The 27,601-nt window shown below is 54.4% G+C and overlaps 1 protein-coding gene across 10 annotated transcripts; it reads left to right on the forward strand.

Moving 5' to 3' along the window:
• The first annotated feature begins 1,742 nt into the window (after nucleotides 1–1,742).
• On the forward strand, nucleotides 1,743–27,502 carry NADK (NAD kinase). 10 transcript variants are annotated; one of them, XM_063632077.1, is made up of 13 exons: nucleotides 1,743–1,912; nucleotides 2,220–2,344; nucleotides 12,681–12,899; nucleotides 16,417–16,500; nucleotides 21,233–21,362; nucleotides 21,933–22,041; nucleotides 22,197–22,282; nucleotides 23,286–23,388; nucleotides 24,031–24,185; nucleotides 24,337–24,436; nucleotides 24,512–24,669; nucleotides 25,081–25,163; nucleotides 25,674–27,502. In XM_063632077.1, exons 3-13 carry the CDS (start codon nucleotides 12,721–12,723, stop codon nucleotides 25,819–25,821), a joined length of 1,335 nt encoding a protein of 444 aa, XP_063488147.1. In that variant the 5' UTR covers nucleotides 1,743–1,912; nucleotides 2,220–2,344; nucleotides 12,681–12,720; the 3' UTR covers nucleotides 25,822–27,502. The 10 variants fall into 10 exon arrangements, with proteins under 10 accessions (XP_063488147.1, XP_055117793.1, XP_063488146.1 ...); XM_055261818.2 differs by having other exon boundaries at nucleotides 1,749–2,344; XM_063632076.1 differs by lacking the exon at nucleotides 1,743–1,912 and having other exon boundaries at nucleotides 2,182–2,344; nucleotides 24,512–24,696.
• The last annotated feature ends 99 nt before the right edge of the window (nucleotides 27,503–27,601 follow it).

Raw genomic sequence — 27,601 nt, forward strand, 5'->3', positions numbered from 1 at the left:
CCTGGCCAACATGATGAAACCCCGTCTCTGCTAAAAATACAAAAAATGAGCCGGGTTCAGTGGTGTGCGCCTGTAATTCCAGCTACTCTGGAGGCTGAGTCAGGAGAATCGCTTGAACCCCGGAGGCGGAGCTTGCAGTGAGCTGAGATCATGCCACTACACTAAAAAAAAAAAAAAAAAACCAGGCTGCTTGGTAAGGATCTTGTGAGGACGCAGGGAGTCCCAGTCCTGCCAGGTGGTTACTGTTGATGATCCCTGCCCACCCTAGGCTCTCACCACCTCAGGGTCCTGGGCCTTGCTGCTGCCTCTGCCTGAGAAACACTTGTCCCTGAGTACCTCGGTCAAAACTGTACCCCAACCCCTGCCTGCCCCCACCAATTCTGCTTCTTGCCCATCTGCCCCACTAGAAGGTGAACACCTGATGGACTTTGGTTTCCACTGTTGAATCCTCAGTGTGCCTGGCACATGGCTGGCGTCCTGGGGGAGAGGTTGCCCCTCGCCCCAAGCCAAGCCAAACAGGAGACTGTCATGTGAGCAGATCCAGACACTGGCCCCTGCAGACGCCCCTATCCTGGCTTTCAGCCTGGGCAGAGCCTGTGCCAGGTGCTGGCTGGAGGCTGGATGAGATGACCAGATAGCCTGCCACACTGATGTCCTTCACTGGGAGCCTCAGTCCCTCCCAGTCACCCTTTCCCCAGGCTCCCGGCCACTTACCCTTGTGGGTTCTGGGCAGACTTCGTTCACCCAGTTTACTGGAGCCAGGCCACCTGAAGTCAACTTCCCTCTCTCCTCAGCCTCCCCAGGAGCAACCTGTACCCCAGTGCAGCCCATCCTGCTCCATCCCTCATGGCCTCCATTCCCCCTTCTCCCTCCACCCTCCCCATCCCTGCTGGCCCCCAGAAGAGGATGGGTCCAGGTTTTGGGGGTTCTGAAGTAAACGACATAGGAGCCATCCTTTTTTTTTTTTTTTTTTTTTTTTTTGAGACAGAGTCTTGCTCTGTCACCCAGGCTGGAGTGCAGTGGCGCAATCTCGGCTCACTGCAAGCTCCGCCTCCTGGGTTCACACCATTCTCCTGCCTCAGCCTCTCCGAGTAGCTGGGACTACAGGCGCCCGCCACCACGCCCGGCTAATTTTTTTTTGTATTTTTAGTAGAGACGGGGTTTCACCGTGGTCTCGATCTCCTGACCTCGTGATCCACCCGCCTCGGCCTCCCAAAGTGCTGGGATTACAAGCGTGAGCCACCGCGCCTGGCCAGCCATCCTTAAAGAATACAAAAAACAATGCGAAATTATGTGAAGAGTCCACTGCCGCCTTGAGCAATGGCAGCCCTGGGGCTGAGGAAGGTCAGGGCAGGGGATGCCACCCACTGCTGCCCCATCCCCGGGGCCTGGTCAGGCAGGAGGGGGCCTTTCCTGACCCCCAATCCTTTGGAGGCAGACCCTCTTCCTGTGCACCATCTGGCAGAAGCCCCTATGACAGCCTTGGACCCTTCTGTTCCTGCTGTGGGGACATCTCTTCCCTTTGGTCTTAGCCCAAGCAAAACTGCCTCTAGGACCATTCTGGGTGCCCTAAGGGGCCTTCCCAGCTTTGGTCTTAGTTATTGCTGGTTAGGCCTGGGGTGAGGTGTGGGTGTGAGATCTTGGCCCCTGAATCTTCAGGGTCATATCTGGGGCCTGCCCTGAGAAATTGCACAACCTGTCAGCTGAAGGAAACCACAGCCCTGGTTTTGTTTTCTCATCTCTGAAACAGGGAAGCTCTCCTGCAGGCAGTGCCCAGGCCCAGGGTAGACAAAGGGTTTCCATGCCACAGACGGGGCAGCTGCTGGAGCTCCCTACACAGCGGGACACGCGAAGGGCACCTGCTGTGTGACCTGGGGCCCACGATAGTCACTGGATGCCTCTGCAGAAGCGGGTGACTGCCTCCACTCTAGAAGATTCTACTGAGGCCTGGCTCAGTGCCTGGCTTGTGTGTGCGCCATCTAGATCAAGCATTATTATGCTAATGATCATATCCAAAAACTCAGCTCAAGCATTATTATGTTAATGATCTTATCCCCCACTCCCCCTGCCAAAGAAAAAGAACTGGGCAGCTCAAGGCCGCTTCTGTGGGTGTGGCTGGTGGTCACTTCGAAACAGTTGGGTTTGCAAAATAACCCCGGGAGAAGTTACAGAGCTTAAGAAATCCCCCAAGTTCCCATGATCCTTGCTTCCCTTTGCAGTCGCCCTTGGTGCCCTGTACTTCACTGTGGTCCTGGACAGAAGAGCTGTGTTTTCCGGGAAGACTCGGCCAGGCCGTGTTCCGGGTCTCTGGATTCAAGTCCCAGGAGTCCTAACCAGAGAGCAGGTATGCGGGTGTGGGGAAGGGCTGCAGAGGACTCAGGTCCACACCGACCCTGGGCCAGGTGATCACACAGGAAGTATAAACAGGGACTGAACCTCAGAAAACAATAGCTGGGCCAGGTGCAGTGGCTTACGCCTATAATCCTAGTACTTTGGGAGGCCGAGGCGGGTGGAGTTTGAGACCCAGCCTGGGCAAAATGGCAAAACCTCATCTCTGAAAAAAAAAAAAAAATTATATATATATGAAGTAGCCGAGTGTGGACCTACCTGTAGTCCCAACTACTAGGGAAGCTGAGGTGGGAGGATCGCTTGCACCTGAGAGGTCAAGGCTGCAGTGAGCCGTGCGCCCGCCACTGGACTCCGGCCTGAGGAACGGAGTGAGACCCTATCTCAGAAAAACAAAACAATGTCTGGCACTTGGGGGGCCAGCAAGTTAGAGCAGCTGGTCGTGCATTGCCAGTTTACCTGACAGTGACCCGAGAGCTGAGAACTGGGTACAGGGCACATTGTTGGGATATTTGAGGCCTGAAGGCGCTGATGAGCAGCCACCAGTTCAGTAACTGCGCGCTGGGTGGGGCCCGCAGTTCCAACAAACACTACAAAGTCCGCTCCTGTGGCTTTGGCTGCCTCCCCCAACTCCCAGAGTCCTCCAGCCTTTGGGGTGCGCAAAACACCGCTCCCTGGTCCCCCTCGAGGTGCCCCAGGCCACCAGGTCCTCCCTCCATTGCCAGCCTTGGGAAGCGTAGACCCCTGAGGCCGTTCGTGGGCGTGCAAGGCGCACCTGGCCGCTAGAGGTGGGAGTGAGGCCGAGCGCGGTTCCCCCAGGCGCAGGGCCGCCCTCCCAGCCCCGACAGACAGCCCCGAGGGAGCGCAGCGCTGCCGCAGCTGCTCTAAGTTTCGGTTCCCAAATCCGCCTCGGCCCACACCGTGTCACAGCCTGGTAATTAGGGAAGCGGCGGCGGGCGGGGCCAGCTCCTGCGGGGCGCCTGCACTCCCCTGAGCCGGCCCACGTGGTCCGGGAGGTCCCGCCCGCAGTGGCGGTGAGTTGGGGGCGGGACGCCGGGCTGGGGCCACAAGGTCTGGGGCGCCTAGGCATAGACGTGGCGGGCGGACCCGGAGGCGCCCTCTGGACGCGGCAGGTGAGTGGGGACGGGAGCCGGGGGCCGCCCTCCTCGGGGCGCCGACCCCTGCCTACCCGAGTCGCGGACGCCCGCCCCTGTACCCGCTGCCCGCCTCCACTCCCTGGCCACCGTTCTCCACCGCGGTTCGCCCCTCTTCCCCACCGCCCGCCTCTTTCCCGCCACGCCTGCCGCCTCCCGCCTGCGCGCCAGTGGGACCGGGCAGACCCGCGGGACGGCCCACGTGCGCGGCGGCGCAGCAGGGCGCATGCGTGGCGGGTGCGCCTGCGCACTGGGCGGGCGCGGCGCATTGCTGCTCGGCGGCGCCGGCGCCGGCGTCCTGGCGGCCATGGGGCAACGGGCGGCCAGGCCGCCAAGGGCCAGGTAGCGACAGCTGGCGGCGGCGGGGCCTGCGGGCTCGGTCCGGCATGTAGACGCCCCCGCAGGCGCCCGCGGCAGCGAACGGTGAGTGAGCAGCCCCGGCCTGCGGTTCGCCCGGGGTCGCCCGCCGCCTGGGGTCATCGCTGCCCGCGAGCGCGCGGCCAGGCGGGGAGACACCAGGCCGGCCCCGCCCATCCAGCCTGCGGAGGAAGCCGTGGAAGTGCTGACGGGCCGCCGCTCCGTCCCGAACGGGGCGCCAGCACGGCCCAGGGCAAGGCTCGGCCTTGGGGACGGGTCTGAGGGAGGCCGCTGTCCGGCCTGGCTCTCCCGGGCGGGGAAGGTGGGGCCGTCCAGCCCGGACCGCGCTTGTCAGTCGCCGCTGCGTGGGCGGCCAGGTCCTCGGTATCCGGCCTTCCGTGGATGGTTTCAGCAAGCAGGAGGGATCTTTGACTCGTGAAAGCTTAGAGGGGCCCAAACCTAGTGGGAAAGTATGAATAAAGGATTCTATACAGCAGTATTGGCATGGAATTCTCTAAAAACACATCTTTGATTTAGTGTCCAGTACTTGCCAGAAAATTCCGATAGTCTATGGTGATGTTCCTACAGGCGGCTGCCATCCAGTAGCCCAGATGTCAGCACCAGCCTTGAGCTCTAGGTCGTCGTTTTCTTTCTTAATTGTGGGAACAGGGCGTGCCCAGCTCCGAAGGCCTGGTGGAGTTTTCCTTCCCAGGCCAAGGACCACCCGTACCCTCCCATCCCTCCTCCCCAAGCAATGAGATTCCTTTTGGCTTCGATTCCGAGTAACAAGTTATTTTTCCTTTCTTGTTTTGGAACACACTAAGTTTTACATTCAAAAGTTCATTATTCTTGGCTCTTGATGGGAATACATTTCAAAACTCTTCTTGTGTTCCATGTCTCTCTGACCGCCTTAGTTGGCCTGAAACTGACATATTTGCCTTAATAAGTTTTTTTTCCTTCTTATGTCATCTTGTCTAAGAAGTAAGTTACTTTAACATCTTGTTAGATAATTCCCTTCAAGTACTTATTCCCCTGAACATTGTCCTCTCAAGCCTCTGGAAATTTCCTGTCCCCTTGGAACTTCTCTGTAAGGCCTGTTTGTTCTCAGCAGTGTGACTTCACTGGGACTTTTGCAGCCACTTCATGGCGTTAGCACGCTGGTTCCAAGCTACTTGAGGAATCACAGGTGCCACCGCAGTACCCAACAAAATAGCTTCATCATTTGGAGGTGTCCCCTCGAGATGTTTCTGTGTGTATGTGTGTGTGTGTGTGTGTGTGTGTGTTAGAAACAGGGCCTCACTCTGTCCCCCCAGGCGTGTTTATAGTGGCATGATTATAGCTCACTGTAACCTCAAATTCCTGGGCTCAATCGATCCTCCCACCTCAGCCTCCTGAGTAGCTGAGATTACAGGTCTGCACCACCACACCTAGCTGATTTGTAAAATTTTTTGTAGAGATAGAGTCTCACTGTGTTATCCAGGCTGGTCTCAACCTCCTGGCCTCAAGAGATCCTCCTGCCTCCACTTCCCAAAGTGCTGATCTTACAGACGTGAGCCACTTTGACCAGTCTTTTTTTTTTTTTTTGAGACGGAGTCTAGCTTTGTTGCCCAGGCTGGAGTGCAGTGGCACAATCTCGGCTCACTGCAACCTCCGCCTCCTGGTTCAAGCGATTTTCCTGCCTCAGCCTCCCGAGTAGCTGGGATTACAGGCGCCCACCACCACGCCCAGCTAATTTTTGTATTTTTAGTAGAGACGGGGTTTCACTGTGGTGGCCAGGCTGGTCTCGAACTCCTGACCTCATGATCAGCCCACCTCGGCTTCCCAAAGTGCTGGGATTACAGGTGTGAGCCACCGCGTCATGTCTCACTTTGACCAGTCTTTTTGTTTGTTTTATTTGAACTCGGAGGTGGGTTTATGTTGCTTCAGTTGGCAGCCCGCTGTTTGGTTCCAAAACAGCGTTTTCTTCTTGAAACAACTGCTGTAAGCAGTTAGATTTCCAGGCTAGCACAAAAACCTGTTTGATTCATAAATGCTTATAGTGAGGGTGTCCCAGAAAGTTGGCCAAGTCAAGAGCAGTTCTTGTGGAGTGGAGGCGGTGAACAAATAGGGGGAAAGTGGCGCTTACGATGAAAACAGAAAACAATAGTTGATTTTATTGCGCTTCACGCTTGAGGAAATGTAGGTCTCACTTGGAGAATTAAGAGGCAGATGGGTGTTTGTGGGAGTTGACGGCCCTGCATCTGGATTACCTCCAGTCTGCAGGTGTGGTAGGATGACAGCAAGAGGGAGTGTTGAGCACACAAGCCCAGCACTTGGGGGAAGGCTGTGTCATGGCAGGAAGGTGGTATATACCTGTTGACAGTCACTGCCCAGCTTCAGGCGTTCTGGATAAGTGGATGTCAGTAATGCTTTAGCTTGTAACCCCAGGATTTCATTTCTACTCTCTGTGCTGGTGGCTTATCATTTGCAATCTTTCCTGGCCCACAATTGCAAAGGTCCTAGCATTAATGCATGGGAATGGGGAAGTGAATAAAATGTGTGTGTGTGTGCTTCAGACAGATGGTGAAAAGTGTTCAGAGAAAAAGCGAAATTGAGCCAGGTGGGATGTGAGGATGCCACGCACACTTTGTGCAACTGAAGAGGTGGGGTGATGCCTGGCCTTACCATTCAGAACTGCCCAGACCCCTGTTTTCTTCATCTGCCCCTGAGTAGGTGGAGCCACATCTAAAGAAGGCCCCCTTCAGACCTGTAATCTGCTTAGGTTTAATGAGATCACAGGGTCAAGCCCTGTGGTCACATGGCTGTAGCACTTTCCAGAAAGTCTTTCTCAGTTTGTATACTGCCAGTGTGCATGCCAGCACTGGGCATTATTTACCAGGGTGAGATGAGATGGGTAATTTAGTGGGCAGTAAGCTTTTTCCCACTCAGGGTTGAGGTTGAATGTTTCCCCATTTCTGTCACTAAATAAATTTTCCTTTTTCATTTAGTGTTTCAACAAATATTGATTGAGTTCTTACATGGGAACGAACTCATGTATATTATGTTTGTATTTGTGTGTGTGTGACTTTTGTTCATGTTCTTTGTACATTTATTTATTGGCATCTTAATGTTTTCCTTGCTATTTTGTATAAGTTGGTTATGAATATTTTCTTATTGTGCTCTAGTACTTTTTTCTAATAAAACTTCCTAATACAGAAGTTTTAATTTTTCTTTTTTTTTTTTTTTTTTTTTTTTTTGAGGCAGAGTCTCACTCTGTCGCCCAGGCTGGAGGGCAGTGGCGTGATCTCAGCTCACTGCAACCTCTGCCGCCTGGGTTCAAGCGATTCTCCTGCCTCAGCCTCCTGAGTAGCTGGGATGACAGGCGCCTGCCACCGCGCCTGGCTAATTTTTTTGTATTTTTAGTAGAGACGGAGTTTCACCATCTTGGCCAGGCTGGTGTTGAACTGCTGATCTCGTGATCCGCCCGCCTCTGCCTCCCAAAATGCTGGGATTACAGTCGTGAACCGCTGTGCCCTCCCTACAAAGGTTTTTTTTTTTTTTTTTTTTTTTTGAGACGGAGTCTCGCTCTGTCACCCAGGCACCCAGGCTGGAGTGCAGTGGCGCGATCTCAGCTCACTGCAAGCTCCGCCTCCCGGGTTCACGCCATTCTCCTGCCTCAGCCTCTCCTAGTAGCTGGGACTACAGGCGCCCGCCACCACGCCCGGCTAATTTTTTGTAATTTTAGTAGAGACGGGGTTTCACCGTGGTCTCGATCTCCTGACCTCGTGATCCACCCGCCTCGGCCTCCCAAAGTGCTGGGATTACAAGCGTGAGCCACCGCGCCCGGCCTAGGTTTTTTAAAATTAGATTCATGCTGTGAGGAATTTGAATGCACTTTGGTGCAACTAGCATTGTGTGTCCTTTTAAAACAGTTAACATACCAAACAAACAAATTAAATGTCAGTCCTGATTCGCCGTTGTCAAAAAAATACACTGGTGGCCGGGCGCAGTGGCTCACGCCTGTAATCCCAGCACTTTGGGAGGCCAAGGCAGGCAAATCATCTGAGGTCGGGAGTTTGAGACCAGCCTGACCAACATGGAGAAACCCCTCCATGTTGGAGAATTAAGAGGCAGGTCTCCACTAAAAATACAAAATTAGCTGGGAGTGGTGGCACACACCTGTAGTCCCAGCTACTTGGGAGGCTGAGGCAGGAGAGTCACTTGAACCTGGGAAGCAGAGTTTGCGGTGAGCCGAGATCACGCCACTGCACTCCAGCCTGGACAACATCAGTGAAGCTCCATCTCAAAAAAAAAAAAAAAAATACACTGGTTGTGGTATTGGAGATGCTTGTTAAATATGTGTATGTGTGTGTGTGTGTGTATATATATATATATATATATATGGGGAATTGCTTGAACCCTGGAGGCAGATATTGCAGTGAGCTGAGATTGTGCCATTGCACTCTAGCCTAGGGGACAAGAGCGAGACTTCGTCTGGGGAAAAAAAAGAAATAATCATAAACTAATTCATAGGAAGTTGTAAAAATAGTACAGAGAGACCCCTGTGCCCTTCACCAGCTCCCTCTGTGTTAACATCTTTTTTTTTTTTTTTTTTTTTTTTTTTTTGAGACGGAGTTTGGCTCTTGTTGCCCAGGCTGGAGTGCAGTGGCATGATCTCAGCTCACCGCAACCTCCCCCTCCCAGGTTCAAGTGATTCTCCTGCCTCAGCCTCCCGAGTAGCTGGGATTACAGGCATGCGCCACCACACTGGGCTGATTTTTTGTATTTTTAGTAGAGACGGGGTTTCTGCATGTTGGTCAGGTTGGTCTCAAACTCCCGACCTCAGGTGATCCGCCCGTCTCGGCCTCCGAAAGTGCTGGGATTACAGGCATGAGCCACCGTGTCCGGCTCTTGTGTTAACATCTTACACCTCCATATACCTCCATAGTACAATATCAAAACCAGGGAATTGAAATACTGCTAACTAAACTATGGACCTTATTCAGGTTTCACCAGTTCTACATGTGTGTATGTGTGTATGGCTCTGTTCAGTGTTACCTCATAAATTAATTATATAACCACCACCACTAGCAAGACACAGAACTGGTCTTGAACTCCTGAACTCAAGCAATCCTCCTGCCTCAGCCTCCCAAAGTGCTGGGATTACAGGCATGAGCCACCACACCCAACTGCATTTTAATTTTCTTAACAGTGTTTTGGCTAGGCACAGTGGCTCACACCTGTAATCCAATCACTTTATGATGCTGAGGCAGAGAGATTGCTTGAGCCCAGGAGTTCGAGGTCAGCCTGGGCAACATGGCAAAACCTCATCTCTACAAAAAAATACAAAAATTAGTCAGGCATGGTGGTGCATGCTTGTAGTCCCAGGTACTCAGGAGGCTGAGGTGGGAAGATTGAGCACAGTAGGTAGAGGCTACAGTGAGCCATGATTGCACCACTGTACTCCAGCCTGGGTACAGAGTAAGACCCTGCCTAAAACAGAAAAAAAAAAACAAAAATCAGGGTTCCATTAAGTATAAAAGATGTTAAACACCATTAAGACTTTTTCCAGCTGGGTGCAGTGGCTCACGCCTGTAATCCCAATACTCTGGAAGGCCAAGGTGGGAGGATCACTTGAGACCAGGAGTTTGAAACTAGCCTGTGCAACATAGGGAGACCCCATCTCCACCAAAAAAAAAAAAAAATTATTCAGGTGTGGTGGTGCATGCCTGTAATCCCAGCTACTTGGGAGGCTGAAGTGGGAGGATTGCTTGAGCCTGGGAGGTTGAGGCTGCAGTGAGCTGAGATCACACCACTGTACTCCAGCCTGGGCAACAGTGGGAGATCCTGTCTCACAAAAAGACAGAAAAAAAAAAATTTCCAACGCTTTCTTCTAAAAAGTTTTGTAGTTTTAGTCCTCACATTTAGGTATATAATCCATTTTGAGTTAATATTTGTATGTAGTATGAAGAAGTGGTTGGGCTTCATTCTTTTAGACGTGGCTGTCCAGTTGTTCAGAACTATTGGGTGAAAAGATTATCCTCATGTTGAATCACCTCAGCACCTGTCAAAAATTCACAGACTGCATGTGTGTGAGGGTCTGTGGTGTCTACCTTTGGGCTGGCCGTCCTGTTTCCTTGATGTGTATGTCCGTCTTGATGTTGCCACACTGTCTGGTTCCCGTAGTTTTTCAACAAGTCATGAACTTAGCCCTCCATGTTTGTTCTTGTTCAGTTTTTTCAGCTGGTCTAGATACTTTACATTTTCATGTGAATTTTATCAGCTTGTCCTTCCCTGTAGAGAAGTCTGCTTGGATTTTGATGGTTGTGTTTGGGTAACATTTGCAGATCAATTTGATGAGAACTAAGATCTCAATATTGAGTCCTCCAATCCATGAACATGGTGTCTCTCCATTTATTTAGGTTTCCTTTCATCTCTGTCAGCAATATATTGTAGTTTTCAGTGTGCAGTTCTGATATGTCTTTTGCCAAATATATCCCCACATATTTTATGTTTTTAATGCTATTATAGATCATATATTTATTTATTTATTTATTTATTTTTTAATTTTTTTTTTTAAGACGAAATTTCACTCTTGTTACCAAGGCTGCAATGCAGTCTCGGCTTACTGCAGCGTCCACCTCTCAGGTTCAAGCGATTCTCCTGCCTCAGCCTCCCAAATAGCTGGAGTTACAGGCATGCGCCACCATGCCTGCCTAATTTTTTATATTTAGTAGAGACAGGGTTTCACCATGTTGGTCAGGCTAGGTACAAACTCCTGACCTCAGGTGATCCACCCATCTCGGCCTCCCAAAGTGTTGGGATTACAGGCGTGAGCCACTGCACCCAGCCATAAATTATATTGTTGTTATTATTTTGAGACAGAGTCTCGCTCTGTCACCTAGGCTGGGGTGCAGTGGCGCCATCTCTGCTCACTGCAAGCTCCACCTCCCGGGTTCACGCCATTCTCCTGCCTCAGCCTCCTGAGTAGCTGGGACTACAGGCGCCGCCACCATGCCCAGCTAATTTTTTGTATTTTTAGTAGAGACACAGTTTCACTATGTTAGCCAGGATGGTCTCAATTTCCTGTTGTCTATTGCTAGTATATAGAAATACAATTGATTTTTGTGTATTGAATTTGCCTCCTGAAACCTTGCTGATAAACTCACTTATTTGTTTTTCTGCATAGAAATGTGATGTCATCTGCAAGTACAACTTCACTTGTTCCTTTTCTTATTTTGTTTGACAGACCTACATTCTATGCCAAACCTTTTCTGTCACTGTACCTTTTATTTTTTTCTTATGTTATTGCACTGGCTGTGGCCTCTAGCATAGTCCTCAGTAGGAGTAGTTACACCAGACATGTTTTTGTAGGTTCTGGTTTTCATTGAATTTTTCATGGTTTTTTTTCTTTTTTTCTTTTTTCTTTTTATTGAGGCAGAGTCTCACTCTGTCACCCAGGCTGGAGTGAGTGGTGCGACCTCAGCTCACTGCACCCTCCGCCTCGTGGGTTCAAGCAATTCTCCCGTTCTCCTTCCTCAGCCTCCCACGTAGCTGGAATTACAGGTGCCCACCACCACTCCAGGCTAATTTTTTTGTTTTTGGTTTTGGTTTTTTTTTGTTTGTTTGTTTGTTTTTTTTGAGTGCTGGGATTACAGGCGAGAGCCACCGCTCCCGGCCATTTTTTCATATTTTTAGTAGAGACAGGGTTTCACCGTGTTGGTCAGGCTGGTCTAAAATTCCTGACCTCAAATGATCCACCCGCCTCGGTTTCCCAAAGTGCTGGGATTACAGGTGTGAGCCACCGCACCTGGCCAGAGTCTTTCTTTTCTCAAGATAGGGTCTCGCTCATGGGCTACCACGCCCGGCTAATTTTTTTTTTCTGTAGAGAAGAGTTCAGAGTGGTCTTGAACCCCTGGCCTCAACTGATCCTCTCTCTTCAGCCTCCCAAAGTGCTGGGATTACAGGCAGGAGCCACCACACCTGGCCACAGTGTGACTTTCTATTTTGTTCTTTTTTAAAACAATTTTTTTTCTTAATATTACTTTACAAAAAAAACTTTGAGATGAAGTTTCACTCTAGTCGCCCAGGCTGGAGTGCAATGGCATGATCTCGACTTACTGCAGCCTCCACCTCCCGGGTTCAAGCGATTCTCCTGCCTCAGCCTACCGAGTAGCTAGGACTACAGGCGCCCACCACAGCTAATTTTTGTATTTTTAGTAGAGACGGGATTTCACCATATTGGTCAGGCTAGGCTGGTTTTGAACTCCTGGCCTCAGGTGATCTGCCTGCCTCCACCTCCCAAAGTGCTGGGATTGCAGGTATGAGCCACGGCACCCAGCCAAAAACCTGGAGTAGTTCTTAAATATCTTTGGGATGGAAACAGTCTATTTTCTTTTCTTTTTTTTTTTTTTTTTTTTTTTTTTTGAGATGGAGTCTCGCTCTGTCACCCAGGCTGGAGTGCAGTGGCGCGATCTCGGCTCACTGCAAGCTCCACCTCCCGGGTTCACGCCATTCTCCTGCCTCAGCCTCTCCTAGTAGCTGGGATTACAGGCGCCCGCCACCACGCCCGGCTAATTTTTTGTATTTTTGGTAGAGACGGGGTTTCACCGTGGTCTCGATCTCCTGACCTCGGGATCCGCCCGCCTCAGCCTCCCAAAGTGCTGGGATTACAAGCGTGAGCCACCGCGCCCGGCAGAAACAGTCTATTTTCAAAGTACTTTGGTAAATTGGACTTCAGCCACTTTTTCCCTTTGATGAAATGGAACATATATATGTGTAAATTATTATTGTTTCATACATATTTATTTACTTTATTTACATTATTTATTTTATTAAATTAAGGCATCAGTGTTTTTCTGACCGAAGTTCTCATTTCCTGACAATGGAAATGGAACAAGAAAAAATGACCATGAATAAGGAATTGAGTCCAGACGCGGCTGCGTACTGCTGCTCGGCCTGCCACGGTGACGAGACGTGGAGTTACAACCACCCTATCCGGGGCCGGGCCAAGTCTCGCAGCCTGTCTGCCTCGCCCGCCCTGGGGAGCACCAAGGAGTTCAGGTACAACCAGGAGGGATGGTTCCTCTTTTTTTTTCTCATCTGATTTCATAATACTCTTTCTTAAAACGATTATGAAGAATTCTCCTGAGTACTCTGTGTCGATGCATCCAGAAGGTGAGACTGGGTCCTTGCCCAGGTGAAGCTGTGCCCTTGAAGGGGGATCCTGGCCCGTGGACACCTGCCTGGCGCACATTCCCAGGTGCCAGCACAGGCGCAGGGTGCCATCGTGTTTCTTTATCTGTCTGTATCAGCACAGAACCATCTAACTGGTGCCCACGCTGACCCTTGATGTTAGACTGAAGCAAACTTAGAGAGGAAACTTTTTTTTTTTTTTTTTTTTTTTTTTTTTTTTTTTTTTTTTTTTTGAGACGGAGTCTCGCTCTGTCCCCAGGCTGGAGTGCAGTGATGCGATCTCGGCTCACTGCAAGCTCCACCTCCCGGGTTCACGCCATTATCCTGCCTCAGCCTCCCGAGTAGCTGGGACTACAGGTGTCCACCAACACGCCCGGCTAATATTTTATATTTTGAGTAGAGACGGGGTTTCACCGTGTTAGCCAGGATGGTCTTGATCTCCTGACCTCGTGATCCACCCGCCTCGGCCTCCCGAAGTGCTGGGATTACAGGCTTGAGCCACCGTGCCTGGCCGAGGAAACATTTTTTTTGAGACAGAGTCTCGCTCTGTCCCCCAAGCTGGAGTGCAGTGGCACAATCTTGGCTCACTGCAACCTCCGCCTCCTGGGTTCAAGCGATTCTCCTGCCTCATCCTCCCAAGAAGCTGGGATTACAGGCATGCACCACCATGCCCAGCTAATTTTTGTATTTTTGTAGAGACGGCGTTTCACCATGTTGGCCAGGCTGGTCTTGAACTCTTGACGTCAGGTGATCTGCCCATCTCAGCCTCCCAAAGTGCTGGGATTACAGGTGCGAGCCACTGCGCCCGGCCTGGAAACATTTGCTCTACAGAAGTCACTGGGGTGTGAGGGGACATCCCTCTTGGCTCTGCTTGTTTTGAGAGGCAAAGGCTGGGGGGTTCTGCACGGTGACGCAGCGCTGGTGGAGCCAGAGTCGTGAGTGTGGCCTTGGGCGGGCCCAGCCCTCTCACATTTTGGGCAAGTGGCTCCCTCCTGTGCCAAGAGTGCCCACAGCGCTCACCCTTGCACAATGCTGCTTGAGCAACAGTGCCCCGGGCTTTGCATGATGGTAGCCGTACAAGCACAGCTGTGATGGTGCCTGGGGATGTTGCTCTCGGTTCTGGAAACAGTAAATGTGGTGAGTTTTAGGTGGAAGCTTGCCAGAGCCAGCGCTGCCTAACACAAGGATCACAACTATCAAATGCAAGGGGGGCTTTTTGGTGAAAATAGTCTTAGAAAGCATGTTGTCTTACACAGTGAGATGGGAGAGCCTACAGCGCCTCTGACTCGGTGGCAGCAGTGGAGAAACAGGCTACTCCTACATTTTCTGTCTACAAAGTGACTGCCTGAGCCAGGAGGCTATGAGGCTGGTGGCTGCCTTCGCCCCACAGGCACCGCATCACCACTCAGCTTTCCTCGGATGCCTCGTTGTCAGTGGGGGTCGTTGTCCTGTACCTCCAGGCCACCCCAGCGCAGTGACTGCACGAACAGAATTGCTTTGGGTTTTTTTTTTTTTTCCTGTGGGTTCTTTGGCATAACGCACCATTTGTGTTTCATTCTGAACCTGATGACAGCAGCCCTGGGTCAGAGGTTGTCTCCATAGTGAGTGACAGGCGCCTTCAGGGTCAGGTCGGGGAGGAGGTAGCCAATACGTCCAAGCACAGCCTGTCCTTGGGAGGAAACATTAAATCCCAACACCCACTTTGAGAAACATAGTTTTCCGCGATAGTCTTTTCAGTTCTTAAGTAAAGTTCTTCTTTTGTAATGTACTTCCTTTTTTTTTTTTTTTTTTTTTTTTTTTTGATATGGAGTCTTGCCCTGTCGCCCAGGCTGGAGTGCACTGGTGTGATCTAGGCTCACTGCAAGCTCTGCCTCCTGAGTTCAAGTGATTCTCCTGCCTCAGCCTCCTGAGTAGCTGGGATTACAGGCATGTGCCACCATGCCTGGCTAATTTTTGTATTTTTAGTAGAGATGGAGTTTCACCATGTTGGCCAGGCTGGTCTCGAACTCCTGACTTGAGGTGATCCGCCCACCTCAGCCTCCCAAAGTGCTGGGATTACAGGCGTGAGCCACCATGCCCGGCTAATTTTTTGTATTTTTATGTAGAGACAGGGTTTTACTGTGTTGGCCAGGATGGTCGGTCTCGATCTCCTGCCTCGTGATCCACCGGCCTTGACCTCCCAAAGTGCTGGGATTACAGGCGTGAGTCACCGCGCCTGGCCTGTACATAACAATTTTTAAAAGGCCGAGGTAAACAAGTCCATGGCCACTGATGGCCACGCCTGTGTCACCTGTGGAGCAGCCCTTAGGGCACCACGGCTCTCCTGGGGTTGTCTGGCCCTGCAAGGCAGCGGAAAGCCGTGCTTCTGTGTTGGGACTTGAGGATTTTGTTGGGCCATTGCTTGGCCGGCTGTGTGCAAGTTTTCTGAGTGTGTGAAGGGACTGGGAGGCTCCTGGGCACCCAGGACGAGGGCAGCCTCAGCGCTGGACCCTGATGAGAGCAGGGGTCCTGACAGCATTCTCCCCAGGACACATGCAGCTGCCACAGCCCCTGGCTGGGTTATTTAACTGTGACCTGGTCATGTTTAAATCACTAGAAAAGTTGTTGAACTGTTCATCCAGCGTCTTTTATTCATTCATTCATTCATTCATTCATTCATTTTGAGACAGTTTCACTTTTTTCACCCAGGCTGGAGTGCAGTGGCTCTATCTCGGCTCACTGCAACCACCACCTCCTGGGTTCAAGCAGTTCTCCTGCCTCAGCCTCCTGAGTAGCTCAGACTGCAGGCACACGCCACCACGCCCAGCTAATTTTTCTTTTTTTAGTAAGGATGTGGGTTTCACCATGTTGGCCAGGCTGGTCTCAAACTCCTGACCTCACATGATCCGCCCGCCTTGGCCTCCCAAAGTGCTGAGATTACAAGTGTGAGCCACTGCACCCGGCCTACATCTTTTTTATTGACATGAGTTCAGAGTGAACATTTGTGCTAGAATTTTAATCTAGACGATTTAGAGATGAGATGTTGTCTAAGGTTTTGAGTCCCAAATGCAGATCTAGAGAGGGGTCCTGGGGAGACACTGAGGAATTCTGATCCCAGGCTGGCCCTGGCCCTGGCATTTTCCTTGTTTGGGCTGTAGCTCTCCCCGGCTTGGGTCATGATCTGAGGGGCGCGTGGGCACGCGTGCTCCTCACAGGTGCCGCTCCAGTGCAGCCATGGACCTGGGCAGAACCTTCCAAGGGCTGTTGTGCAGGCTGCTGGGCAGATGGAGTTGGCATCTTTCAAATTGCATGTATGCCTCAGAGTGTAACCTCCTCTATATCTGTGTCTGTCACTGCATGTCTGGTTTCAGGCCCTGGCGGCTCTGACACTGCCCTCTCCCCACAGGAGGACACGCTCTCTCCATGGGCCATGCCCGGTGACCACTTTTGGACCAAAGGCCTGCGTGCTGCAGAACCCCCAGACCATCATGTGAGTGCCGGGGGCCATGGGATGGGGGAGTCCTCGGGATGTGTGTGGAGTTGTGGGATCGCGGTGTTGAGGAAGATTCTAGCACTTCACGTGAGAAGTACGTTTTAGATCATTTAAACAAAAAGCCACATGAGTGTATTCCCTGAACCCCCTGAGTGCAGGCATCCGAGTGGGGGCTCCCCAGCCGTGGCTTTTCCAGTGGCTTTGAGAAAGTGGACGGCAGGCGAGCCGGGGCCTGGAGACCGAGTCACAGCCTGTGGGCACGGCTTCCACATGAGATCCTCAGGGATGCTTTTTTGTTTCTTTAAGAGGGAGTGAGAGCTCTGGGGTGGGTTGCGTTTGCTATTTGATAGTTCAGTTTGTCAACACATTCTGCCTGGAGGCCCGTCATAGTGTCTTAAGGGAAAAACACAACAGTGATGGATCTGATAGCTGTGCTTTATGTGTAAAGAATTATAATCCGGGTTAGGCGTGGTGGCTGACACCGCAGTCCCAGCACCGTGGGAGCCCGAAGCAAGCAGATCACTTGGGCCCAGGAGTTTGAGACCAGCCCGGGCAACATGGTGAAAGCCCATCCCTACAAAAAATACAAAAATTGGCCAGGCGCGGTGGCTCACACCTGTAATCCCAGCACTTTGGGAGGCCAAGGTGGGTGGATCACAAGGTCAGGAGTTCAAGACCAGCCTGGCCAGTATGGTGAAACCCCATCTCTACTAAAAGTACAAAAATTAGCCAAGCATGGTGGCGGGTGCCTATAATCCCAGCTACTTGGGAGGCTGAGACAGAGAACTGCGTGAACCCGGGAGGCGGAGGTTGCAGTGAGCCGAAGATCGCACCATTGCACTCTAGCCTGGGCGACAGAGCAAGACTCAGACTCAAAAAAAGAAAAATACAAAAATTAGTAGGCATGGTTGCACACACCTGTAGTCCCAGTTGCTGAGGAGGCTGGGGTGGGAGGATCACCTGAACCTGGGAGGTTGAGGTTGCAGGGAGCTGTGATTATGCAAAGTGCATTCCAGCCTGGGCAACAGAGCAAGACTGTCTCCAAAGAAAAAAGTGAGCACCCAGCTAGCCCTGAGAGTCGTATTCTGCACCTGGTAGACGTCCTTATCGCCCCTTCCCCAGAGAAGCCTTTGCTTCTGGGACTGATGCCTCAGCTCTCAGGCCTCTGTGCAGAACGGGCTCTCTTCAGGGCCTCCTTCACAGAGTCGCGGACGCTTTGCTTTCTGCAAGGGAGGACCATGCGGAAGGGCTGAGTGCTCCAGTGCGAGGGCTGCTGGGGCACTGTTGACCAGAAAGTGCAATGCGGCTGTGTGATACGGGGGTGGCCACTGCATGGCCCTTTGCTGACAGGCACCGGTGCCATGAAGGCTGGGGGCGCACAGCAGGGATGCGGCAGTATGCGTCCCAGGCAGGACGGGCGTTGGCCTTGCCGCTCCAGACGCTGAGGGAGCCCCTTAGGATGGAAGTGACTCGCACTCGTGCTTTTGAGGCCCAGCCCTTTGAATGCCACTGGTTCCTGGAGTGTCTGTGACCTGTCACTGCTGCCAAATGCCTGAGGCTGGGGGGCCTGACCCCTGTTTGCTTTCCCTTATCGAGTCCATCTGCAGATTCTGTCACTTTGATCCCAAAATATACAAGCAGCTCCCCTGCACTATTGCCCGGCTGCCCTCCACTGTGTGGACTCCTGATCGCTCGCCGCGGCCTCACCATCCCTTCCCTGCACAGCAGCCACGTGGGTGACCCAGAGCGCTCCACTGCCCTCCCGGCCCCGCCGTGGCTCTGTCCTGCCGTCCTGTGCTTGCTGTGTCCCTGGCACCCCACCGGTACTCTCCCCCGCTGCGTTGTGCCCTCCTTGTACTTCCTGGTCCTGGCAGAGCCGCTCCTTCGTCACTCGCATCTCAGCCTCTGCCTTCACCAGCCATCAGTCACTCGGGCCAGGGCGGGGTCACCGGACAGGTGCATGTTCTGCCTCAGCCCTCAGACCAGGGCGTACTCAGTGGTCCCTGAGCTGCCTGAGGTCAGACAGCCCCGCAGGAGGAAGCGGTGGGTTTGTGGGGAAGCCTTGAGGGGCATGCAGCTTTCTTGGCTCCCTCATGGGAGCATGCCCCCTCTGGGCTCTGTGTCTCTGGGATCATAACCTCCCGCTTCCCATCCCCACGGTGGAAGGGCAGGGCTTCCCATGCATCTGAACTTGTGTCTTCCCTGATAGTCCAGAGCAAGACCCTGTGGGGGGCTGGCGAGGAGGGCACTCGCTTCCTGTTTTGTTGTCCAGGGAACTGGTGGGCCTGTGTTGTGGTGGTACGTGAGTGCCCACGTGTCACAGTGTGTGTGGCCACCCATGTGTGAGACAGTCTCGGTTGGAGCTGGCCAGGCAGGCCAGGCTGTGGTCATGCTGGCTTCATGCCACCCCCTGCCCTCTCCATGCAATGCCCACAGCCGTGTGTGCCTGCAAGGGCTGGTGTCCTGCTTTGCAGGTGACCCAGGAAGGGCTGGTTTGTGGTCACGCAGAGTGGTGGGTGCCTGGGCCCGTGCATGACGCTGCTGCTAGTGGCTCTGGCTAGGCTCAGCTAAGCCTCAGGGCTGGAATGGGTGCAGGCCGGCCCACTGGGTCAGTGGTGACTGTGGGAAGGAGAGCAGGGGGAGCCATGTGCAGAGCGGGGGCTTTGCTGGCTGACCAGGTCAGAGGACTGTGAGCCACCTGCACGCCCTTGGGCCGGAGCCAAGCAGAGTGACACAGCGGGCTGGGAGGGAACGCCCTTCCACCTGACTGTGGCCTGAGGGTGCCTTCCCTGGGGCCCAGCCGGTTCCGCAGGCCTGAGCGGTGGCTGGCGCGGTGCTGGGGCAAGGCTGGAGGCTGGGTACTTGGCCAGGTCTGAGGCCACGGGAACAGAGGGCTTGGTCCTGCCCAGCTCAGTTAGGAGCAGGGAGCTGAAGTGTGGCCTCTTTGCTGCTGAACTGAGGACTTTTTTTCAGTAGGGATTAGGCAGGAGGACCATGTGACAAATGAGGAAACTGTTTTGTTTTGTTGGATTTTGTAAGTGTCGGAAGCTGTTTTGACTTAGTTGCTTTTACAACAGCTTTACCAAGTTGCATCACAATTGTGTTTTGCTTTGAGTTTTGAGTATGAAGAGCTTAGGCTTCTAGTGTGGGTGCACAGTCGGGACCATACCGATGGGGCGGCCGCGTGTTCGCCAAGCGTGGCCTGGATGCTGTGGACACACCGGCCGGCTCCCAGCAGGCAGGGGCCCCCTCGCGAGCCACGTGTGTGACCCAGCAGGTGCTGAGCTCATAGGGGATGGCATGAGTGACCCCACGCCTCCCAGTAATGCCTGCGCAGGGTGAGTGCTGACCAGCTTGCGAAGGTCACGAGCGATGGGCTGAGGTCTGTGGCCCTGTGGCTGCCATCGGCGTCTGTGTTATGGTTCTGGGGGTTGTTAGTGGGACGGTCACACTCCCAGAGAAGTCACTGCTGGGAAGAGGCATGGCAGGCAGCAGCTTTCTCGATTGGGCAACTTGGAACTAGCTGGCTGGCACAGTGGTATAAGAACTTGCCCTGGCTGGGCGCGGTGGCTCACGCCTGTAATCCCAGCACTTTGGGAGGCCGAGGCTGGCGGATCATGAGGTCAGGAGATCGAGACCATCCTGGCTAACACGGTGAAACCCTGTCTCTACTAAAAATACAAAAAATTAGCCGGGCGTGGTGGCACACACCTGTACTCCCAGCTACTCGGGAGGCTGAGGCAGGAGAATGGCGTGAACCCGGGAGGTGGAGCTTGCAGTGAGCCAAGATAGCGCCACTGCACTCCGGCCTGGGCGAAAGAGCGAGACTCCCTCTCAAAAAAAAAAAAAAGAACTTGCCCTGTGGGGCTGAGGACAGGTGGTGAGTGCTGACCACGGTGGCCAGCCCCGCCGTGCCCTCCCTTGGCTTCTGGGAACAGGAGTAGGCTCCGTGGTGTGTGTTCCCGGTTCTGGGTTGGGATGTTTTCTGTGACTAACGTGGTAATGGGAATCCCACCGGGGCGGGCCCTGCCTGTGGAGAAACACCGGGCACAGTGGTCGGGGTCGGAGCCAGCAAAGCGCAGGTGGCTATGTCAGGGCTGCCACAGACTTTTAAACCTGTGATTTTTACTGTGAGAGTGAGTGAGGTTAAAGTCCGTTCACGCAGGGAGGTAGTGAGCTGTGTGCAGGGCGGGAAGCGGGTCCTTGAGGGGTCCTGGGCTCACGTGGGGCCAGAAACCGTGTGCAGGGGATCCTAGGGACAGAGTCACCACGTCAGCTGGTTTGGGTTTTCGTGGGGGCCTGAGGAGGGCACTAAGCAAAGAGTGGCCCAGCCATAGGCTTCCGTGGTCATTTCTGCCCCTCCAGCGTCACTGAGGAGCCAGGCAGGCAGGTGGCTGGGGGCTGTGAAGGGCTGCGGTGCATGCAGTTGGATCAGCGTGGTGCCCGGGTGGGGGTTGTGGGCCTGAGCCTGCGTGTGATGGGCCAAGCAGGTGAGAGGTGGTCACTCCAGACCCTACTGACCCCTGACTTTGTCTCTGTGGCCAGGCCTCTGGCACCAGGTGGCTTGGGGGTGCCGGTGCAACCCTCGGCCCTGACCATGGCCACCGAGCACGTTTCCCTGGGAGGTGAAAACACCTTTTTAAAGATTTTTTTTTATTTTCTAAGTCATACACCTTTTCCACAAGAGGGAGATCGCAGCTGGTGTGAACTCTTTTCTCCTCCCCTACAGGCACATTCAGGACCCCGCGAGCCAGCGGCTGACGTGGAACAAGTCTCCGAAGAGTGTCCTTGTCATCAAGAAGATGAGAGATGCCAGCCTACTGCAGCCGTTCAAGGAGCTCTGCACGCACCTCATGGAGGCACGCGGGGCAGGGGGAAGGGGGCCTGGGGTGCACGTGGAGTTGGGGGGGCCTCCGTCCACATCACCGCCCTGTGAGACCACGGGAACCACCTCAAGTGCTGGGAAATGGCTGCTTGTCTGGAACTGGGGACTGAGCGGGGCTGGGTTTGTGTGTGCTGCCATGACAAGCACCAGACTGGGTGACCAACAATGAGCTGGATGGGCTCGTGGCCCTGGAGGCCGGGAAGTCCCAGATCAAGGGGCCGCATCTGGCGTGGGCCTTCCTGCCGTGTCTTCTCTGCAGAAGAGCAGGCATGGGGGTTGCGGCACACAAGAGCCAGGAAAGCCACTCCCGAAATAGCAGCCTTAGTCAATTCCTGAGAGGGAGCCCCCTCCACCCAGTCATCTCTTAAAGGTCCCGCTTCTTCATCCTGGTGCATTGGCGATGAAGTTTCAGTGTGAGCGTGGGAGGGGCGGGCATGCAGGCCACGATACCAGGTCTCTGATTACAGTGCCCGTGAGTCGGGAACCTCTGAGCAGGAGGGTGGGATCTGCAGGTGGAATGAGCAGGTTGGCACTTTGCTTCCAGGAGAACAATATGATCGTGTATGTGGAAAAGAAAGTGCTAGAAGACCCTGCCATCGCCAGCGATGAAAGCTTTGGGGCAGTGAAGAAGAAATTCTGTACCTTTCGAGAAGGTGGGCTGTCAGCAGCTCTGTCCTTGGTTTCTCCAGCACAGTTCCCCGCCCCATTGGAAGCCTCTGGCACTGTTGCCCTCATCATTGGTGTCTGCGCACTGCGCCACAGGCCACCGTGTGACAGCCTCTTCTTGGTTTTGCTTTGTGTTCCCTAGATTATGATGACATTTCCAATCAGATAGACTTCATCATCTGCCTGGGGGGAGACGGGACGCTGCTGTACGCTTCCTCGCTTTTCCAGGTGAAGCACTGACATTTCCAGACATGCACCAGGTTCTAGTCTAGGTGCCGCGTAACGAGGGGTCGCAGTCTAGGTGCCGCGTAACGAGGGGCTCGCAGTCTGGGTGCCGCGTAACGAGGGGCTCGCAATCTAGGTGCTGTGTAACGAAGGGCTAGCGAGCGCGGCTTCCATTACTTTTCACCCCTTTATACGAGAGCAGTCACCTAGAGCGGCCAGCACTGAGGCCCATGGTGGCAGCCCGGTGGGGCGCAATGGTGGGGCCAGGGGCAGTGTGGACACAGTGCTACGGCTGGGGGTGGCCAGAGCCTGCCTGGGACAGGAGGGAGTGGCGCAGGGTGGTGGGTCCTGGGAAACAACCTCGCCTACTGGCCCATCCCCTCTGGGCCTCCCTTGAGCTCCTCTTCCTGGTTTCTCGGCAGCACAGCTCTCCCCTGGGGCTGTAGGGCCACGCTGTGTGGGGGACCCTGGCTCTGCCCTTGGCCCGCTGCATGTTGGTGACACCACAAATGCCCGCAGCCCGCCCTGCTTTTCTCCTCATCTCCCCATTAGCACCTGTGGGGCGTGAGGCTCTGACCCCGAAGCTGCCGCCCACCCACCCCCGCTGGCTCCCCCACCCTCCGTGTCCGGGGGGCTCTGACCCCGAGGCTGCCTCCCATTCCCCCCCAACCCCAGCTGGCTCCCCCACCATGCCCAGGGGGGCTCTGACCCTGAGGCTGCCTCCCACCCACCCTTGCCAGCTCTCCTAGCCCTCTGTGCCCAGGGGGCTGCTCAGCCCTGCCACCTTTGTTTCTCACCAGCTCCCCACACCCACCTTGGCCCTGGTGGCCCGGCCCACCCTGGCCTGAGACGTCCCCCTCTGCTTGCCCACATGGCCAGTCCCTCCTGCAGAGGGTCAGGGGTACTGTCCCCACAGAGCTGGGTCCCTCCCAAGGTGCCGGTGGAAAGCCGGGTGGTGCAGGGGTGCACGGCGTGGGCGCTGAATGGCCTCTCCGTCGGCTCACAGGGCAGCGTCCCTCCGGTCATGGCCTTCCACCTGGGCTCCCTGGGCTTCCTGACCCCATTCAGCTTTGAGAACTTTCAGTCCCAAGTTACTCAGGTGATAGAGGGTGAGTTGGAATGTTCTGGAGCCCACAAGCAGCTCTGATCATGGCGCTGTTGTCTCGCGTGGTTGTGGGGGGTTTATTTTTATTTAATGATGCATGGAGCAACGTTTAAAGGTTTCTAGATTCAGGGATTTCTAAATCTTGAGTGGTTCAAACCTTTTTTACTAACACTGAGAAGTTTCAGCAGATCACAGGTTGAAGCTGCCATGTGTGTTGGGCAGAAGTGAGCTGATTCTCACTCTCAGAAGGCACAGAAGTGTCGGCCGGGCACAGTGGCTTACGCCTGTAATCCCAGCACTGTGGGAGGCCAAGGCGGGCGGATCACGAGGTCAAGAGATGAGACCATCCTGGCCAAAACAGTGAAACCCCGTCTCTACTAAAAATACAAAAATTAGCTGGGTGTGGTGGTGGACGCCCGTAGTTCCAGCTACTTGGGAGGCTGAGGCAGGAGAATCACTTGAACCTGGGAAGCAGAGGTTGCAGTGAGCCGAGATCGCACCACTGCATTCCAGCCTGGGTGACAGAGCGAGACTGCATCTCAAAATAAAAAGAAAAAGGCACAGAAGTGTCAACTTGGGAGAAGAAAGGGCCCCCGACCCCGCTGGCCTCCCTGATGCATGCCCTCTGACTCCCACCCGACCTCAGGGAACGCAGCTGTTGTTCTCCGGAGCCGGCTGAAGGTCAGGGTGGTGAAGGAGCTCCGGGAGAAGAAGACGGCCGTGCACAACGGGCTAGGTGAGAACGGCTCACAGGCTGCGGGCCTGGACATGGATGTCGGGAAGCAGGCCATGCAGTACCAGGTGAGTGGAGGCGCCTCGGCCTCAGGGGCCCAGGGTGGGGGGACTTAGGTCCCAGGGGTGAGGACCTTCCGGAGAGCCCAGCTGGGTGAGGGGTATCTGCAAGCTGTGTGGCACCCCCCGCCCTGAGTGTGCAATGCTGTTGCCCCTCCAGGTCCTGAATGAGGTGGTGATTGACAGAGGCCCCTCCTCCTACCTGTCCAACGTGGACGTCTACCTGGACGGACACCTTATCACCACGGTGCAGGGCGACGGTAAGGCCCGCGGCGCTGTCCTGGGGCCCTGAGCATCCCTCGGGCGGGAGTGACGCCTGCGCCTGTCCCTGTCAGGAGTGATCGTGTCCACCCCGACGGGCAGCACGGCGTATGCGGCCGCGGCCGGGGCCTCCATGATCCACCCCAACGTGCCGGCCATCATGATCACGCCCATCTGCCCCCACTCGCTGTCCTTCCGGCCCATCGTGGTCCCCGCAGGGGTCGAGCTGAAGGTCAGAGCCAACGACGCTCCTTTTCCGGTTTGTGAGTCATTTGACCCCGTGCAACACAAAGCCGGGACCTAGCACCCGACTCTGCCATGCTGGCTCCAGCCTCAGACGCGGCCTTGCCATCCTAGGGCCGTCCCAGGGCCATCCCGTGTCCCCTCAGATGTAAGCCCTCCCTTGCTGGTGCCCGAGATCTGTCCGTCAAGGTGCCCAGGGCCCGGGTCTGAGGGGCTTCCCGCCATTGTTGGTTTCTGGCGGTGCTGAGCTGGGACGGTGCCTGTAGGATGTGCACTCCACTGTCTGCAAGGCAGGGTCAGAACTGCCCAACCTTCGGCCTCTGGCGAGCACTTGGGGTGGATGGCTAGAAGCGTCCTCCCCACAGCTGGGGGCCCACACCTCTCCCTGCTTGACCCTCAGATCATGCTGTCACCTGAAGCAAGGAACACAGCATGGGTGTCCTTTGATGGACGGAAGAGACAAGAGATTCGCCATGGAGACAGGTGTGGGCTGCATGCCGGGCTGGGCACTGCCTGCCAACCTCCTCCCGCGGCCAGGCAGCACCTGCCCTCTTGGGGTTGGCCTGTAGACACAGCTTGTCCCCTAGAGCACCACAGGGCCTGAGTCCCTGGGTCTTGGAGCGTCACAGTCAGAGCACCCGTCCTGGGGGCAGCGGGTCACATACGGTGGCACATGCAGGCCTGGCCCCAGCAGAGGCCTGAGGGCGTCCCCCCTCGCACTGCTGCCCGCCCCTGCATGAGGGCTGCCCTCCTGGGACCTCACCCCTGAGGGCCCTGGGGCAGAGTTTGTCAGTTCCGTGCACCGTCCCCCCCAGGACCTGGGGTGGCTGTATCCCAGCACCCATGGAGCACCCCTCAAGCCTGCCTCGGGGAGGGGCTGCCCAGCCCCTCAGGAAAAGAGTCCCGGCCATTCCCAGGGAGGGAGGGAGGGTTCTTGGCCGGGGGTGGGCCTTTCTGGAAGCCCTGGCTCAGGCTGCTGCTCTCCTGTCCCAGCATCAGCATCACTACCTCATGCTACCCGCTCCCCTCCATCTGCGTGCGGGACCCCGTGAGCGACTGGTTTGAGAGCCTCGCCCAGTGCCTGCATTGGAACGTCCGGAAGAAGCAAGCCCACTTCGAGGAGGAGGAGGAGGAGGGCTAGGTCGAGCCCCTGTCCAGGCCCGAATCCTTCCGCTGCCCTCCAAGCGCCCTCTGGGGACAGACCAATCTGTGTGTGTCTGTGACCACCCCTGTCTCAATGGCACAGCCACTTCTTCCTGTAGCTGGGTTAGAGCCTGGGTCTGCCTTTTGTCCAGATCAGCTGTTTTTTTAACATTTTAAGTCTGACTTTTTTTGCATTTCTAAAGAAGCCTGAGAAATGGGCTGGGAGTGCTTCTGTCCCGCTGACACCCCCGGTGGGTCCCTGGAGCGCAGCCGCCAGCTGCCACAATTTCCATGCCAGGATATTTTTCCACAAATCCGTCGGTTGAAATTCAGAGGAGTCAGAATGACTCGACCTGTCCTTCAATGTTGAAAATAAATGTCTCAGCCAAAAACCTTCCTTGAGCTGCGATGCTTTTCCCCTTGGCCTGTGCCTCTTCCCCTAAAACTTCTGCAGGGAAACCCCTGGCGGAGGCGCCGTTGAAAGCATGGTCTTGCCAGTGGCTGGCAAGGTGGTTTTGTTCTGCTCAGTTTCTGGAGAGGGTTGGATGCGTCCCCTGCCATCCAGCCTCCCCGCTTGAGGCCAGCACTGAGTCTAGGACCCTCAGCGGGAGGGGGGCTGGCATCGCCAGTGACCCACACATTCCTCATGTAGCTTCTGCTCCCAGGAAGGTGGCTTAAATCCTGTATATACTTTTTAGAGATTCTTTTAAACTTTCTGAAGTGCTTATGTACATACTTTCTTGTACACACTTTTGTGAAGATTTCAAGGGGAAGGGAGTCGTCTGCCATTAAATGTTTACATTTGTGTTCTGCAAGACGCTGTCCTCAGGGACCATTCGGGGACCATTCTGTTCACTGCGATCTCGATGGTCTGGGAGACGGGGATTTCCGGGGCTAGTGATCGTGATCCCTTTTATTTTGCAACCGTAATGAGAACTTTTGACACTAACACAGCGAGGGGCTCAACACGCTGATTATTCTCCTGCCTCTCCCGTGAGTCTGCAGCCTGCCCAGCACCAGCAGCTGTGGAGCATGTGGGTGCTGCGTACCCCCGGGCCTGCGTCTTCCACAGGCACAGGTTTGTGGAGGCCGTGGTTGGAGCCTAGTGTCCTGGTTACTGCTGCCCGGGTGTCTGTTTTTGAGTAACTGCTCTCTGAGTTTTGCACATGAAGTCGCCCTCATCTGCTGGAGATTGATAGAAAAGGAAGGCACAAGACGTTCTCCTCTGCCCACGAGGAGCTTCCCACAGCCGCCTGGCCCAGCCTGGGCACGTTCTCCGAGGCATGTGTCTCCCTGCTCACCCTCGTCTGGGCACCTCAGCATCTGCGGACGTGAGCGTCCAAAAACTCAGAGTGTGATTCTGGGCAGTGGGCCTGGCTTGAAGTCCACCATGACCCTGGGCACAGGGGAAGCCCAGCCGTGAGCTTAGGAGGAGAGAGGGACCAGCGCCCAGCGTTAGGGCCGGAAGACAGCAGTGTTCAGAATTCCAGCTGCTCATCTGAACACAAAAGGTGTGAACTGAGCTCTAAAGCGGCGTGAGATGGGAATGATCTAGAAAACTGGATTTTTGAAGTAAATTTTAATGTTTCATATTAATTTCTTGAAAATTTATTAAATGTCATTGAAAGCCTTATTACGATTTTCAGATCCTTTCAATAAACAATACTTGTAGAAAATAAGCTGGGTTAATAACAGTTTTCTTCTGATGCCGTGTAACCAACATAGAGGGGTCGGGCAGGGTCACCCCCATTAAATCCTAGCCCCAAAATGCCCAACCA

Source organism: Symphalangus syndactylus, chromosome 22 (genome assembly GCF_028878055.3).
Source record: "Symphalangus syndactylus isolate Jambi chromosome 22, NHGRI_mSymSyn1-v2.1_pri, whole genome shotgun sequence".
In the NCBI taxonomy this organism is placed as follows: domain Eukaryota; kingdom Metazoa; phylum Chordata; class Mammalia; order Primates; family Hylobatidae; genus Symphalangus; species Symphalangus syndactylus.